The sequence below is a fragment of the Cydia pomonella genome, chromosome 28 (assembly GCF_033807575.1).
Source record: "Cydia pomonella isolate Wapato2018A chromosome 28, ilCydPomo1, whole genome shotgun sequence".
In the NCBI taxonomy this organism is placed as follows: Eukaryota; Metazoa; Arthropoda; class Insecta; order Lepidoptera; family Tortricidae; genus Cydia; species Cydia pomonella.
The window spans coordinates 8,053,933-8,072,610 of record NC_084730.1 but is presented as its reverse complement, the minus strand read 5'-3'; the positions used below and the strand labels follow the sequence as shown (position 1 = coordinate 8,072,610).

The following is an 18,678-nucleotide window of genomic DNA, read 5'->3' as shown; positions in this document are numbered from 1 at the left end:
ATATTTTTGGCGCGTTGTCCGTGTCGATATTTAATACCTTGACTGTACTTATGGCTGCGTGTATTACATCTTTTACGCACTCTAGAGATCCACTGAGCGAAATGAGTGATATATATCTCAGCGCATCTTTAGAATATACATAACAGTCATAGCCACGTCTATACCCGACATACCGGTTAAAATCATAACACCTTTTCTTCCCGCCAACGGGGGCAAAAGAAACTAGGAATCACTAAATTGTATTTTTAACAAATCAAGTTATAAAATTAATAAAACACAACACTTTATATTTTTTTTACTAATAAATTACACAATATAAATAAATATGTGTAATGTATATGAAGAACAGCCGAGATAAATATCAAGATAAATGGCGTCACATACATGATAAAAAACGCTCTAAAAGCCCGTCAATGTCGAGTCAGAGGTTTTTATCTATGTGTATATCTAGTTGCATCATAATACAATACTACACATTTTTCCGGTTACATCCTAAAGGAGCACAGAGGCCACATGGACAAACATTATTTAGGATGGAGACAGTCGAAGATGATGATTAAGGGTATAGATTATAGGAGATCCAGGTGACAGATCGTCGTGCAACAAAACTGAAAACCTGGAACTGTATTATATGAACTGTATTCAACGGGTTGACAGTGTGGTTTATGGTTGGTATTTGATTACCACGCCACGTAGTTTCACGGCTTTCCCGTTATCGTTTGCATTCAACCCATTTTACTACTACACGGTCGGAAACGAGGCTTCCGACCACAGCGACCTTGATACTTCCCGACCGTGTTGGTAGTTGGCTGACAAATTGTATAGCATTCCAACCAAGGTCAGTGATCTTGTACTGTCAGAAGCTTAGTTGCTAGTCGTGTACAGTCTTAACAATGTGAACGATGGTATGTGGTTACCTCAACGATGTGTATGCACCCGTTGGCACGCCAGTGTAGTTTCACGGCTTTCGCGTTGTCGTTTAGCGCCTTCAACCCACTTTACTACTACACGGTCGGAAACGAGGCTTCCGACCACTGCGACCTTGATACTTCCCGACCGTGTTGGTAGTTGGCTGACAAAATGTATTGCATTCCAACCAAGGTCAGAGTGATCTTGGACTGTCAGTAGCTTGGTTGCTAGTCGTGTACAGTCTTGACAGTGTGAACGATGGTATGTGATTACCTCAACGATGTGTATGAACCCATTGGCACGCCAGTGATCTTGTACTGTCAGAAGCTTAGTTGTTAGTCGTGTACAGTCTTAACAGTGTGAACGATGGTATGTGATTACCTCAACGATGTGTATGCACCCGCTGGCTCGCCAGTGAAGTTCCACTTCTCTTCTGGCTTTCACGTTGTCGTGGAGCACCTTCAACGCTCGCTTTACGCCTGTGCGCTTTTCTCTGCATTCTACCACCTGGAAAAAACAAATTTATTAAAATTGTAAATATATAAAAATACTTTCGAGAACTTCCTCTTCAAGTTCCTCCCTGAGACTGACTGAAGACTGAAGCTGGGCCGAATTTCACCTTACCATACGAACGGAGTTTCGTTTTCATTTTAAAACTACGTGTTGGATTATAATGAAACTTTGCATCTGAATTAGAGAGATGAAAATGTACCCTTTTAAAATTGATACGGTATCTTTACTACCTTCATGTTCGTGTGTGAAGTCAACACGCCTTGAAAGTTGCAATAATTGACAGTCTTTCTTAGAAAGCACTTAATGTCAATCGTATAAAACTGAGTTTAACTGTTTAGTTTTAACAAATAACACATAACTACATATTTATGTATGATCATAGAATGATTTGCTTCTTCTTCTTCCTCGCGTTGTCCCGGCATTTGCCACGGCTCATGGGAGCCTGGGGTCCGCTTGACAACTAATCCCAAGATTTGGCGTAGGCACTAGTTTTTGCGAAAGCGGCTGCCATCTGACCTTCCAACCCAGAGGGTAAACTAGGCCTTGTTGGGATTAGTCCGGTTTCCTCACGATGTTTTCCTTCACCGAAAAGCGACTGGTAAATATCAAATGATATTTCGTACATAAGTTCCGAAAAACTCATTGGTACGAGCCGGGGTTTGAACCCGCGACCTCCGGATTGCAAGTCGCACGTTCTTACCGCTAGGCCACCAGCGCTTTTTTGATCATAGAATGATTTGCACATAACGATATTGATTTTATGTCGACCGACTTCAAAATAACGAAGCATTGAATGAAACGTGTATTTATTCTTCAGTAAAATGATTTGAATGGGCCTATAGAAATTTTGCGGTTTCATTTTGCAAAAATTTTTGAGCGATGTTTTATTTGTTTACAATTTCGATCTGCTCGACAACCGCAACGTACTTATGTAATATCCAACTAAATCGACTCGTTTTCATTTTTATTTATTACATAATAAATATATCAGAGGTATTACTGTAATTGTACAAATACTAAACTAAATTAACTAGCTTAAATCTAAAATAGGCCCATTTTTTTATACCACGACGGTGGCAAGCAAGCATACGGCCCGCCTGATGGTAAGCAGTCACCGTAGCCTATGGGCGCATGCAACTCCAGAGGTGTTACATGCGCGTTGCCGACCCTTTAAAAATCTGTACACTCCTTTTTTGAAAAACCTCATATTGTAGACCCTCGGGAAAGCCTTTGAGGCATTGTACCAAGGATGCTCTTCGGTCACCAGTTACGTCAACCAGACATTTTGCGATTTCCTGGGACCCACGTTTTCATTGCCTTTGATAAAAGCAATTTACAATATGTGTGTACTAGCGACCCAAACCTTAACAAATTATACACCTAAGGTCCTCAGCACACTGAGCGTAAGCGTGAGACGCGTAAGAGACGCGTAAGCGTATCGTAATACGCGCGTAGAAAGAGAGCGCTGCAAGCACAAACAACTTAACACAAGTCCGCACACGAAGCGTCGTCGTAGCGCAGCGTATCAGGTTTCTGTCGTCATTACGACAGGTGTAGCGTAATACAGGCGTAAAAAACAAAACTACTGATATAATCAAACAATAAAAAATCTTCTTCACGAGAAAGTAAGATCGTCGATCCATCCGCCAAAGACTGAGAGATATCTGACGCCAGCGACGCCATGATTTCAACTAAGTAATTATATTTCACATGTAAAACGATTACGCTTACGCGACGCTTGGTGCCCAGTACCCCTAGTGTAAATTTTATCGACATCATAACGTGACGAACGCGTTTGCGTTAAGTCTCATTTTGTATAGGATTTTGAGTTTCCAAAACGTCCCGCTTGGCGCGCTCTTTCTAAATCCAATACAAAATGAGACTAAACGCAAACGCGTACGTCACGTTTCAAAATCGAATTTATTTACACTAGGGGTACAGTACCCCTAGTGTAACTTTGATCGACATCATAACGTGACGAACGCGTTTGCGTTAAGTGTCATTTTGTATAGGATTTTGAGTTTCCAAAACGTCCCGCTTGGCGCGCTCTTTCGAAATTCAATACAAAATGAGACTAAACGCAAACGCGTACGTCACGTTTGGAAATCGAATTTATTTACACTAGGGGTACTGAACTCTACGAGTCTCGTACTCGTAACGTTTTTACGATACGCTTACGTTTCCACTCCGAGTACTGAGGGCCAAATCACTCAATTGATAGGAGAAAACCGCATGAAAATCCGTTCAGTAGTTTTTGAGTTTCTTGCGACCATACAGACAGACGCGGTAGGGAATTTGTTTTATAAGATGTAATGATTTACTTGGATTAAATTAATTTAAAGAAATTAATGGAATACATCATGAACTCATATTACATAATTACTAATTATAATTACCGTTCAGTATTTATTTATGCGCATAATTTATCTGCTTTGCGCATTTTGCTTTTAATTACCAAATGATCCACACTTTGACTTATTGTCACGTAGTTAAATTACGTCGTTAATCCCTTAATCGAAACAGGATTGAATGGATACTTGAATGGGGCCTATACTTGCCGCAAAACTGGCGACTGAGATCATAGTGCTATCTCCTTTACCCTTGTTAAGACCAACCAAGAGTGAAAGAGATGGCATTATGATCTGACTTGCCACTTAGTTCTGCAGCAAGTATAAGTTCAAGGTTTGCAGAAAACTACACGAAACGCTATTATCTCTGTATCACTCTTCTATGTTAGTGCGATAGAGACAGACAGCGTTTCGTTTCTCTGCGAACGATTGTCATCTTGGCTAGGCCCCCAGAACTTTGAGCAGACGGCGCAGCGCAGCAACCATATTGGTGACGCTCTACGTGTAAAGGTACCGCTTGGCGGTTGGCGCTTACGTCGTTATTAACGACGCTCCAATTCTATACTAATGCGATACTATGCGACATAAGCGACAACCGCCATAAGGTACCTTTACCCGTACAACGTCACAATTTTATAGTGCTTCGTATAAATCTTATGGGATCACTTCCGTCTTGAAAACCGGTAAAATGCGTTTTTGACTCTATGATCGAGTTCCAGGTTTAGAATATAAAAAATAGACCAATTATTCTGTTATGTATGGTGTACGGCAAAAATAGTAGATTACGATACAAGTGCGAAAAATAGGAAATTCGAAACGAGTGGCGATAAATTAAAACACGACCGAAGGGAGTGTTTTAAATCGACACGAGTTGCGAATTACCTATTCGCACATGTATCGTACAACGTTTTACAGTACATATGGCCCTTTAAATGTTCGACACAGTAACGTAATATGCTACTTCTCGCACTAGTGCTATAAAGTAGCCCCATATGTACTGTAATAGTAGATTACGATACAAGTGCGAAAAGTAGGAAATTCGCAACCAGTGGCGATAATTTAAAACCAGACCGAAGGGAGTGTTTTAAATCTACACGAGTCCCCAATTACCTATTTGCACGTACATATATCATACAACGTTTTACAGTACATATGGTGCTAGTTTACCGCACTAGTGCGATAATTAGCACCTTACGTGACTATGTCGAAAATTTAAAGAGCCATTTGTTCTGTATACGTTGTACGATACATGTGCGAGTTTTTTAAATGCGCATTACCTATTCGCACGTGTATCGTTAAACGTTTTACAGTACATATGGCTCTTTAAACTTTCGACAAGGGCACGGAAAGTGCTCGTTCCCGCGCCAGTGAGGAAAAGTAGCACCATATGTATTCCAAAAATATTATTGATGATAAAGTACACCAAAGAAAAATCGGCCATTATCTAAAAATCACTTTTTTGTATGGGAGCCCCTATAAATATTTATTTTATTCTGTTTTTAGTATTTGTTGTTATAGCGGCAAGAGAAATACATAATCTGTAGAAATTTCACCTGGCTAACTATCACGGCTCATGAGATACAGCCTGGTGACAGACGGACGGACGGACGGACAGCGGAGTCTCATAAATAAATAAGTAAATAATAAATATTATAGGACATTATTACACAAATTGACTAAGTCCCACAGTAAGCTCAATAAGGCTTGTGTTGAGGGTACTTACATAGACAACGATATATATAATATATAGATATTAATTTATAAATACTTAAATACATATAAAACACCCATGTCCCAGGAACAAATATCCATGCTCATCACACGAACAAATGCCCTTACCAGGATTTGAACCCGGGGCCATCAGCTTCGTAGGCAGGGTCACTACCCACTAGGCCAAACCGGTCGTCAAAAATACCGGTCCCGTTTGACCCTTTGGGTACGGAACCCTAAAAAACTTGCAGCTACCATAGCGTATATTGGCATTGGCATATTACGCGATATTTTTTCATATACTGTATTCACGTTTAATTGGAGTTAGCACGCAAAAGTGGGCATTGTTGACGTTTTTGTCGGTGAGTAGGTCACGGCCTCGGCTCGGCCGTGACACATTCCGATTTTTTGCTGAATTCAGAGGCCGATCTTACCTCTCGCGTAAATGATGGTACCTATTACAGTTCTTTCAAGTCTTAGGATAGGGCTTAATTACAAGCTTTTATTTACTTTCACCTGACCGTTGTCTGTTTGTAATCAAATCATGCAAGTTAAATTTGACCCACTTCCCGATTTCCAATGAAGCTAAAAATTTGCATACATATGTAAGTCGGGTGACAATGCAATATTATGGTACCATCGAGATGATCTGATGATGGAGACAGGAGGTGGCCATAGGAACTCTGTTTGTTGAATTGTCTCGATGAGTATTAGTTACTTGTGGAAAGAAAAGTACAGTCAGCGATAAAAGCTTGTACCAAAAATGAAGTTTTTGCCAAAAACTTTTTAATAGTACATTGTGCAACGTGCAACGAGCGGGGCACACTGACATAAATGTACTAGACAGGCTATAGGGAGCGTGCATGAACTGTAGGAGGCAGCACAGGAGCCGTCAGATTATTGGCGCGAGGCGTAAATTTGATGTTTATTGTTCTGATGTAGCCCACAAGATGGCAGAACCGAATATGCACAAGAAAACACGTGACGTGTAAATGTACATATTTATTGTTCCGATTCAGGCCACAAGATGGCAGATCCTCCAACGCGCGCGGTCCCTATCGCGAACAAATTGTGTCCGCCATTTTAGGCGTTTGACATCTGTCACTAAGCTAAAGAATAAGCATAGCTGCTGCATATACTTATAATAATAATAATAATAATTCAGCCTATATACGTCCCACTGCTGGGCACAGGCCTCCTCTCATGTGCGAGAGGGCTCGGGCTATAGTCTCCACGCTAGCCCAATGCGGATTGGGGACTTCACATACACCTTTGAATTTCTTCACAAATGTATGCAGGTTTCCTCACGATGTTTTCCTTTACCGAAAAGCTAGTGGTAAATATCAAATGATATTTCGTACATAAGTTCCGAAAAACTCATTGGTACGAGCCAGGATTTGAACCCGCGACCTTCGGATTGAAAGTCAGACGTCATATCTACTCGGCCACCACCGCTAAGCATACAGAATATATATATATATATATATATATATATATATATATATATATATATATATTTTAAACTGTATTTTGAAATAACGAATTTTTACGTCAACGGCATGATATGTACGGGCCCTGTACATAATATTTACTCTCGTTATCCATACTCGGTAACGACAAGGTTCTGTTATTTCGAACGTATGAATGCAAAACGGTTACCCGCCCACGTAACACCTGCCTGACTCACTTATCGCAAGATATATCAGAAATCAGAAATATTTATTGTGCAAACTGTGTAGGTACAAGAATATGACTTAGGTACATTTTTTGATGAGTATCAACAGTTTTACCCTTCTCGGGTATACAATTATTTTTAACTTAAACTAGGTTTTAATATTTTATCTTAAACTATATTTTAATATACATTTAGGTTTACATAGTTATAAAATTCTTTTAAATTATAGAAAACTTTGTCTATTAAAAAGTTTTTTAAGCATCTTTTAAAAGTATTTCCTTCGAGGATTTTTATTTCGTTTGGCAGATGGTTGAAGACATTAATAGCAGATATGAACGTACTTTTTTTATATATTGAGGTGCTAGTTCTCGGAAGTACCATATTGTACTTATGTATATTGTGATCTGATATTTTCTTTGCATGAACGCTTATATATATAACACCAACATACAATTTATATCCGATAAACGAATCCGTGAAATGCCTAGCGTAGAAAATCTAGATCAGTGGTGGTGGGAGAAGTACGGCCCGCAGACCAGCCCCGGCCCGCGAAAGGATTATATCCGGCCTGCCTAAGGTCCTAAGGAAAATATTAATACTTGCTAAATCACTGTCTGACACTGCCTTTACTGTTCCGAGCTATCTTCTTGCCCTGGGCTCCACGGAAGACCAGCGCTGTAGCATATATATGTTAGAGCATATGCTGAGTGGTGTCCAATTGTAGCCTCTATTACAGCATCATCACTGTAACTATTGCATGTTAGTATAAGTTACAAGTATTTATAACTGTTTAGTGTATTAGATCTTCTTTCTTACTTTTTTTGTTTTCTAATGTGGTGCTGTTTGTAGATGGTTTTGCAATAAACGTTTTTTCTATTCTATTCTATTCTACCAAAAAGTAAAGTAAGGGTCCTACGAAGTAATTAGTAGTACATACAAGGCCGTGAAAAAAAAATTAAATTAAATAATCATTTATTTCAGGTATTTACAGCCCATATGTGTGTGTAACATACAAAGTAAAAAATAAAAAATAATGTTAAGAAGACTTACAGCTATATAAAACCTAACATGCAAAAGGTACAGTGCGCTGCGAGATTGCATGGAGAAATTATGAATGAATTCATTGACAAAATCGCCATGCACTTTTACACAAAGCGGATGAGCTTTATATTTTTAAAATGCATTATTGCTGCAATTCCGTCCCTCTGAATTTTCTTAAACTCTGGTCTCCCATGAAGAAAGTTTGCCCAGCTCTAGATCATCGTCATCTTTTTAGCGTTGCCCCGGCTTTTTTTGCCACGGCTCATGTGAGCCTGGGGTCCGCTTGACAACTAATCCCGAGAATTGACGTAGGCACTAGTTTTAACGAAATGGGTCATCCATTAATTACATCACACGAATTTCTAGGTTTTTTGACCCCTCCCCCCCTACTTGTCACACTTGGTCACGTTTGGCAACCCCCCCCCCCTGGTGTGAAATCACATTTTTGGCATTTTTTTTCAACAAAATCGGCGAAGAGAATTAGGTACTATTGATATTTTATAATAATTTTCGCTTAAATCGATTATCGTTCCAAAAACTCGTTAATTAACTGTACTGTACAGCGAATACAAAAATTAAATAAACACTGATGAAGTTAAAGTGACGTCACAAAGTTTGTGACTCCCCCCTCCCCCTTGTCACATTTTCTTGAACCCCTCCCTCCCCCTGTTTGGGAGCTATACATGGCTTAGGCCTCAGATGAGCAGTTAAGGTTTTTTTTAATACCACGTCGGTGGCAAACATGTATACGACCCGCTTGATGGTAAGCAGTCACCGTAGCCTATGGACGCCTGCAACTCGTCGAAAGACGGCAGTAAATTTACTGTGGCCACTAAGTTTTCTTTGACAATCCACCTCTATTTCAAATTCTCTTTGGTATAACGGACCGTTACACTATCAACTTCCCTATTTAAAAAAAAATTATAATTCGTTTATTTATTTTACTGACATACCATGTAACTATTTATTAAGCAAATTAACGTAAGATACAATATACATGAACTTCTCTATTATTTCTGACACATACAAATTCTAAATTCCATTTTCAAATCCTTCTTGGAATCCCTTTCGCTGGTTTTAATTTTCACCCTGATCCACTTCGATCTTTCGAGCAACACCGGGAAGGGAGACGGCATTCGTACTATTTCCCCTCTACCGAAGCATAGGTACAACTGTACCTAGGGCGGTGCATGTTGTGACTCGTCCATACACAAAAAGAGATCGAGGTGTGCAAGATTTGTCTTTGACGTGTGTCATTTTCTATGTATTTGTGTCGTCATTACAGATTGGATTTTGTATGTAGTGAGTGAGAAGTGCGACTGTGTGCACGTTTACCCCGCAAAAAATGGCAGTAAGATTTGTACGGTAAGATATCTTCTTCTTCGATTGATCGGTCGATGAACATCTTTATATTCCAACGTAAAACGTTTCGCGTTAATGTTTTGTATGATGCATGTTTACTTCTCGCAGTTATCAGGAATCAGTGTTCTTGGTAAGTAAATATTTGCTGCTATTTCCCACATTGCGCAGAGCATACATATGTATAACGTGCGAACGTCACGGAATAATGTATGTGCGTTCAAACCAGAGTTAAAACATTTTCATCACATTTATGCTCGTAAACGGCGTTATTATATGCATAATGAGATGGAATGAGCTATATTATGCCCACGGGCGTAATATTTTTTTTTATTAAGCCCATGGTATATTGGGCATCATGTTTTTTTCAAGTAGGTATAAATGAATTTTACTTTTTAAATAATGACGTTGATAATTTTAATATTTTTGTTTATATTTAAAAATATTTAATTTAATTAATTTAATAGCCGTTTAATAGTACATTATGGCAGAGGCCGGGAATTGGAAATACACGGATGAGTATCGATTTTGTCGGACGATGCGTAGCAGAGTCCGACACAGAAGACGAATCCACGAAACTATTCCTGCCGATGCATATATAGTGCTTTACTCCAAACATGCGAGGAAATAAGGTAAACTAATCATTAAGCATCGCCCAAATCGGCCCTTAACATCAAAAACGTCAAAAACAATTTCACTCCTAAAGGACCGTCACAATAGATCACTTCTTGGTCGACGTGACACTCAAAGGCCCACAACACCCCAATAATAATAATAATAATAAATCTGAGAAGGGACTCATACAGTGTGTACCTAGCCATTGGACAAAGCTGAAATGTACGTATGCATTAGGGTATTTAGAACCAGTGTACAAAGTATCATAACAACCGGTGTAGCGGTTTCGAAGAAATTAACAAATTACCATTTTTTTACTTTGGAGCAGCCTGTATGTGTTAGTAACTCCTAAGGTACCTCAAAGAATAGTATGGAACCTTCTTCGACCTTTTTGATTATCTTTTTTATTTATGACACTAATAAGCTTCTGACTTTTGAAAAATGTCATCATTATCAAATATTTCGAACAAATTGTCAAAAACACTGCCAAAGATTAAGAGCCCGGTAACGATTTTAGAGCAAAAATTTTAAAATGATAGATTTAGTCGTTGAAATTGTACACCTTTTGTTACGTAATATCTAAATAACAAGTATTGGTTTCAGTTAGCACGTTCTTTCATCTTACCTTTTCATAATGAGGTCGCAAGCGTGCGTCCCCGGTAATAGGTGACGAGAAGGGATAGTTTTTAAAAATTCATCAAAAAATTATGGTAGTAAATTATACAAAATGATGTATAAGAACAGTTTCAGCAAATGTTGTAGATTGTTTAAGTATCAAAATTACGTTGAAATATAGTCAATTTTCAGAGAAGTTGTCACTTGTTTTGAAGTAATTTCTGGAGAAAATTGATTTCGTCTAACTTTCATTTACACCACTTCAAATTTATAATAACAAAAATGTAGTTTATTAAAGTTGAAGTACAGGATATGTGTAATACAAAATTACCATTTTTAGCAGTCCAAACTTTACGAAATTTACAAATAAGATCGACAAAATCACTGCTTTACGCGCGTTTACCTAAACGTCCATCAGAAAAAAAATCATTACTAATTAAGTGAGCCTGTTTTCAAAAAAATGATTTATTATAATGAAAGATAACATGACGTGCTAATAGAAACCAGTACTTGTTATTTTTAATAGTTAACAAAAAGTCATGCGCTAAACCTATCAATTTGACATTTTTGCGACTAAAATCGATAACGGCCTCTTAACAGTGTTTCTTTTTGTTGTCGATTATCGCAAATAACTTTTGTTCGAACAATTTAACTTTTGTTCTAATTAAAAAAAACATTAACGTCAAAGCATTCCTGAGAAGTAACCCTACGTGGAATTTCAGGGTTTGTCCAATGGCTAAGGTCACCCTGTATACTCTCTTAAGTCCTTTTAACACGAACGACAATTTAATATTGGCAGATATTGCTCCGAACTCTGACCTTTGCCAATGTAAATGAGAATTCAAATTGGCTTGCTCCAGTGTATTTTGTTCAGGATTGGGCAATTGTATTTTTTGCTTAAAGTCAATGTTGACATTATGGAAATGGGTGAAACTTGGTTTTATAAGGTAATGGCTGTTGTATTTATAAATGTTGTTATGTATTTTTCATGTCACTATATGATGTTACTATAAATGTTGTATTGACTTGTAAAAGAGCCCTTGAGGCCTACTTGCAGAATAAATTTTTGAATTTTGAATTTAAGTTTCGAGGCAGTTTTGTATTTTTGCAAGATAACTATTATATTCATTAATTTCCAAAATTAGTCCGGTTCCTCACGATGTTTTCCTTCACCGAAATGCGACTGGTAAATGTCAAATGATATTTCGTACATAAGTTCCGAATAACTTATACGAGCCGGGGTTTGAATCCGGATGTTCTCTACAGGTCGCAATTCTAATAATATTTAGTAAGTAATATATTTTTAAATTTTTTATTAGTATAATTTAATGTATCTCTCTCTCTTTTACTTTAATGTATGTATCTGACCAAAGATAATTGATTGTATCTTTGCTCTGACCATGGGCCACATAGTTTACGCAGTATACAACAGGTGGCGCTGTGCTTTGCTTAACGTGAATGTTCAGTCGGAATTGTATGCACGGGCTTACCTTTACTTTAGATCTGTGTCGCTGTGTTCGTTCCGAACCCGACCGCATACGTACTTCGCTATGACGTCAGCGGCACTATTGATCTGTCGTTTCGCTGAGTTCAAATGGTATTTCATAGGAACCAGTCGACACGCGGCGGCGTGTCGTCTGCGGTCGCCTCACGTCGCCGGGTTCCAATTTGTACCTTTACGCTCATAAGAGTCACACGATCCTGGCCGCCACCATATAATCGTTATGAAATTACATGAAACTTGCCATGTACAGTCAGCAAAGCTATTAGAGTTAGACCAAGTAAAGTTGGCAGCGCAAGAGACTGTGCAAGGGTTAAACGTCAAATTTCCATCAAATTATGACGTTTACATAACACATTCACAGTCTGCGCTGTCAAAATCGATGCCAACTTAGCTTGGTTTAACTGTTGCTTGGCATCCCTGCATACACATATAGAGGGAGTATATTAATTTTAAATTCCTCTACTTCCTCAATTTTCTTGGTATAAGAATTTCAATGAACTGTGAAGAAGATACGACCGTAGAAATCGTACTGAAAATTCTTCCTTATTCCCTTATCAATAGAGTTGTATTCGTTTCACTGACTACACAATGCAGTATTGTGTTGCAGACATTTTCCCAGTGCGCAAAGGGGGGATTTGTATCATATTAGCACCCTTGGGATTCACGATGAGTCATCAGCCAACATCGTTATTGCAGCAATATCATCCAGCGTAGTTGAATTAAATGATGTTGCTAATATAGGAAACTTTCTGCAACTTCTTCCTTAGATAATAAAGTCGTATTTGCAAAGATATAAATCCGTATAAGATAGTCTAAGAAAAAAACGTTCCTCTAAAAATCAAGTAAAATGTATGTTCGAATAGATGGCGATATACCTTTGGCATGAACTCGAGTAGATGGCGACACCGTTACAGTTAACACATATCAGTGAAAGAACATGGGTCGAATACGAATAGCTATATGTCATTCTAAGGGTCTGTTCGCAATGTCCAAGTAAAGTCCCGAATAAGCTTCTTGCCACTTATCTGACGAATAAAGTCATCGTTGGCGTTTCATAATGTTGAAGTTTTATCTAACAGTTAGGGCCTCCGCTAGCTGGCGCGGGTGCACGGAGCGGACGAGCGGGTTAACGAAAAATAGTATGAGCAACGCTAACTGAGGGCCAACGCTAGCAGACGCAGACGCCCGCCGCGTGCGCACGCACGCGGGTGCTATTTGTAGGTGAAATCCACCGCACGCGTCCGCTTCAGTTAGCGTCGCTCATACTATTTTTCGTTAACCCGCTCGTCCGCTCCGTGCACCCGCGTCAGCTAGCGGAGGCCCTGAAGCGGACGCGTGCGGCGGAGTTCACCTACAAATAGCACCCGCGTGCGTGCGCACGCGGCGGGCGTCTGCGTCTGCTAGCGTTGGCCCTAAATTTCTCAATTAACTATCTAATGCTTTACTTGGACGTTGTGAAACAGGCCCTAAGAGTTTTAGTCCTGTGTCGAAAGATGGCAGTAAACTTAGTTGACTACAAAATTTACTTTGACAATACGCTCAATTCTCTTTGGTATTACTGTCGCTGAGTGTACACAACGCAGTATTGTGCCAGTCAATTTCTCAGTGCGCAGTGGGAATTTTTATCACAGCATTAGCTCCCTTGGGTTTTAAGATGAGTCATCATTTATCACGTACCGAGCAATAGAATTACTAAATAACTTCATAGCTACAGTCTAAAACGCAGACATATTGTCAGACAACTGGCCGTCCGTCTAGTTATGTACAGAATGTAGCATTAGTTTATGAGACTGCTAGTTTAACAGTCCAGACGCGGTTTATTTATTTAGTATAAATTATATTTTGACACTTGGAGAGACTTTACACCTCCAAATTTTATTAGTATTAGTACTCTGACATTGGGGACCTTTTACATCTCCAGATTTAATGTGTTTTTAACCATAGAGACTATACATCTCTATTGTATTGTATTAATTATTTATTTTAAGATTATTATAATGTAATGTTTACCCAGGTATTGGCTGTTGTATTTATAAATGTTGTTATGTATTTTTCATGTCACTATATGATGTTACTATAAATGTTGTATTGACTTGTAAAAGAGCCCTTGAGGCCTACTTGCAGAATACATTTTTGAATTTTGAATTTGAATTTTGTCCCTACAACGTAGTATCAGGATTTTTTTAAACTCTACCTATGTTACTTAATATCTTAGTAATACATTATATGTATGTTTCATTCTAGAGACAGTTCAAAAAATGTATGTGTGTAATACAAGTTTACTAATTTTATGTTCTGACTACATAATTATGTATTAACAGTATAAGTGCCTTGGCTGTAGCTGTAAACTTATATTTTGTGTTTGCCTGAATAAAGAATAAGAACTTAGGCGTAGGGTTGCAATACATCAAGATTTTTAAGGTTTTTCAGGCTGATATCTGGAATTTTATCAGGATATTTTTTTTTCATATATTAACCGTATTTTGGCGGCGCTTTTATTATCGTATCCCATTCGTATCCTAATAGGATAATCCTATACATGACTGACTGAAAACGGATTTTATGCGTAAATATTTGCGGGCGTGCATTTAAATGAGACCGCGTTAATATAAGGTTACATTATTTATAAATCGATGTTTATTTTATTTTTATGGTACGACATTTGTCCTCGTTTATTTATTTTTCGATAACATGTTTGTGTTGTCATCTCATCTCAGAAATAATATAATTTAAAAAAAATCAATACACGGATAAAACAAAGAATAAACAAAATTCAGGTCTTAAATTAGCCTATTTACGTGATAAAATGTATAAAAGTTTTTTTTTTTGTAAAACGGTGTTTTCATTGTCTTATAGACAAATATTACTAATTTTGTGTAGTTTATCGTTATACTATTCGCATATTTGTCAGGACAACCGACATTACTTATTCGTAATTTTATATTCGATAAATGACTCATTATTAATGAGATTGCATACCAACTTACCAAGTGTTTTCCTCATTACATTTGTAGACCAAAAGGATCTCGACTCGATTGAACACTCGAAATCCCAATCGATTCGTCACAAATCGATTAGGAAATCGTTTAACCGTGAAGCGGTTCTTAGAAGATCATTACAAAATGACGATAACCAGAGATCGGAAACCGGTATTTTTTGTATGGGAACGAAAACGGTATTTTTTCGTTCTTTGCTAATTATTTCATTTCTAATTGGGCAATTTCATAATACGAAGTCGTTATCTAAAAACTCAACCGAGTCCTATATTTGGAGTATAAAATAAACCGAAATATATGTTTATTTCAAAGTTTTTCCAAAAAACCGGTTCCGATCCCTGATGATAACTATGTTGGGTATGTATTATGACTTTGATATGATTAAACTAAGCGTATGAAAGTACATAGTTTAAACAATGTAAATGTTTAGAAAATACCATTTATGTTTCATCCATGAACATTGCATAGACGTAGAAACGGCTAGATTTTTATTCTGTCGTCCATTTGAATAAAATTCGGATGGTTTGAAGAACTCTGCAGAATAAATTATAATTATCTATTTGTCAAGTAATAGAGTCGAAAAGTGGTAAACTTTCTTGGCTGACTGTACTATAAATTCTCAATATAACATTTTATATGCGAGCCGGGAGGTACAACCATGCTGCCACCGCTGGTTTATAATTAAATTTTTTTATTCAAAAAACTGCAGGTTATCAGTACCCCTAATGTAAATTTGATCGACATCATAACGTGACGAACGCGTTTGCGTTAAGTCTCATTTTGTATAGGATTTTGAGTATCCAAAACGTCCCGCTTGGCGCGCTCTTTCTAAATCCAATACAAAATGAGACTAAACGCAAACGCGTACGTCACGTTTCGAAATCGAATTTATTTACACTAGGGGTACTGAAAATACTATAGCAAGTCATACATTATAGTATTTCCTGATCCTTATAAGATCGAAAACACATTAATGACTAATCATGATTAGGCATAATTATTACTATACATTCGGTCGACTGATAGTCCATTGTTTTATCAGATAAACTGTATCTATATTTATGATAAAACAGGCTTGGCGCCATGAAAATCATTGTTTTAATTTTAGAATATAGTAGCTATCGATTCTGTCATGTCATGACTCATGACCATGCAGTACCCTTACGATAGAGAAATAAGTAAGCATAAAACGCGTATTATTTTCGTAGTCGACATCTAGCGTCAAGTAGCGGTTTTATCAGTACCGCTACTTGGCAATTCCTTTGTTTTTTGCTCATTAATATTGTTTAAAGTGTAATATCGATAGCTTATTATCATACGTCGGGGTTTTCGGTGCGGGAATGTTTTCTTGTATTTATAACTTTGTCTATTGTAAAATAATTACCAAACTATGAATTAAAAATAGAAGGTAAGCTTCAAATGCGCTTAGAAATATTAAAATAGTATTGGTTTTTATAGTTTTAACCTGTTTTTTGGCAAGTGTAAAACATTCCTGCACCGAAAACCCCGGGGTATGCTTATTATACAGTAAACTAATGTGGTAGTGTGCAGTTAATGTAGAATTAATCTTGTAGCGCTTTTGCGTAACCCAAGGACTGATTTCGGTTATGGTAAAACGGTATGGTAGCGGTATAAAATTACGATACCGATACATTACACCGGTTAGCCCGCGCGGCTCCGATATAAAAGTATCGCTACTGTTTTAAAATAACGGTACCGGTATTTTTGCGGTATATACCTAAACCGTTATTATATCGAAACTGATAGTATTAAATAAAATCGAAAGGACTTACGGTCTTACACTTACATAGACAGCTTCATCCAACAGGAACCAACTTGGCGCAAGGCGCGGGCGGCCTGGCAACGACGCCTTAGCTGATAGCGTACCTTTATGAAAGCGGTTAAGGTACCCGAAAAAATAACGGTACCGTTATTTACCGGTACCGAAATAAATTTATTCGGCTAACTAAATGGTTCGGATTAAACCGGTATGACGTCATACAGTTATATAAAGGCATCGTTATTTCTCGGCAGTCCCCGGTTTAACCACCATTTTGGAGTCAATGGCCGCTAGTCCACGTGCTACTTGTTAAGTCGTGCTATCGCTTTACGAATGCTAATAAAATCACCGCACACTGTCTTGTACTAACCGTACAATTTAAGTCGTATTTAAAGCTCCTAATACCTTGATACTGTCGAAACAGTCCCACTGGACTGAAGCCATAATTATAAAAGAAGGAATGAACGAATATGAAAGGTCTAAACATTAAATTCCTTGACAGTTACGTCTACCTATTCTTTATAATGTATATGTACGGTCGAGGAAATTGATTCTTTAGCAATTTGCAGTTCAAGTAAATTTGGTTGTACATACTTATGCTATGAGCTTTCCAGTGTAAAGTGAACCACAACCTGCTAAACAATCAATTTCCTCGACTGTACAAAACAACATTGAAATGTATTAAATTTTTTCTTGTAAATGAATATATTTTTAATATTTGCCGCGTTAGGAGTCACCTACAAGAAGGGGTCAAATAGAAGACCTCTCATTTTGAAACCGGTCCCAAACGCATCATCTTTCTAGAGTTCCGTACCCAATGGGTAGAACAGGACCCTATTACTAAGACTCCGCTGTCCGTCCGTCTGTCACCACCATGATATTTGAATTTTTTACAGATGATGTATTTCTGCTGCCGCTATAACAACAAATACTAAAAAGTACGGAACTCTCGGTGGGCGAGTACGACTCGCACTTGTCCGGGTTTTTAAGGTAGATTGTTTGTTAATTTAGACATTTAGACACTCGCTACCAATACTAGCTATGGAAGGTAGAGGCAAGGAACAGAAACTCCTTAGTCAGAATTGTTGCAAAAGTGTTCAGCTGTCAGCTATAAATAATAGTTCCAAATCTCTTCAGAGTAGCTAAGAACCTAGGCGTTATTGGCGGAGCGAATTGCGCTGTCTATGATTAGATTTTTTTCTCAAGTATTCTAGGTATTGTAGCGCCACCTATTTATGGTTTTTTGTCGGACACATTTTGGTATATGGAGATTTTGTTCCTTGCTCTACCTTCCATACTAGTAACCGTACAACGAAATTGCAGTAAAAGAAAAAAATGCCCGCAATTTGCGATTGTCGGTGTGCGCGGTAGGCCGTCTGACATCGAGTCTGACGAACAGTACCTAAGTACAGTACCCCTAGTGTAAATTTATTCAATAACGTGACGTAACGTACACGTTTAGTCTAATTTTGTATGGGATTTAGAAACAGCACGCCAAGTGGGACGTTTTGGAAACTCAAAATCCCATACAAAATGAAACTTAACGCAAACGCGTACGTCACGTTTCGCTATCGAATAAATGTACACTAGGAATACAGATATATACTTAACAG

The 18,678-nt window shown here is 37.9% G+C and overlaps 1 protein-coding gene across 1 annotated transcript in view; it reads right to left on the bottom strand.

Annotated features, from left to right (window-relative positions):
• Nucleotides 1-18,678, bottom strand: part of LOC133532858 (MAP kinase-activated protein kinase 2-like) — a 41,624-nt gene that overhangs the window by 15,711 nt on the left and 7,235 nt on the right. Inside the window, exon 2 of the mRNA XM_061871709.1 lies at nt 1,291-1,416. Within this exon, the coding sequence (XP_061727693.1) occupies nt 1,291-1,416 (126 nt within the window). The remainder of the gene's footprint in view (nt 1-1,290; nt 1,417-18,678) is intronic.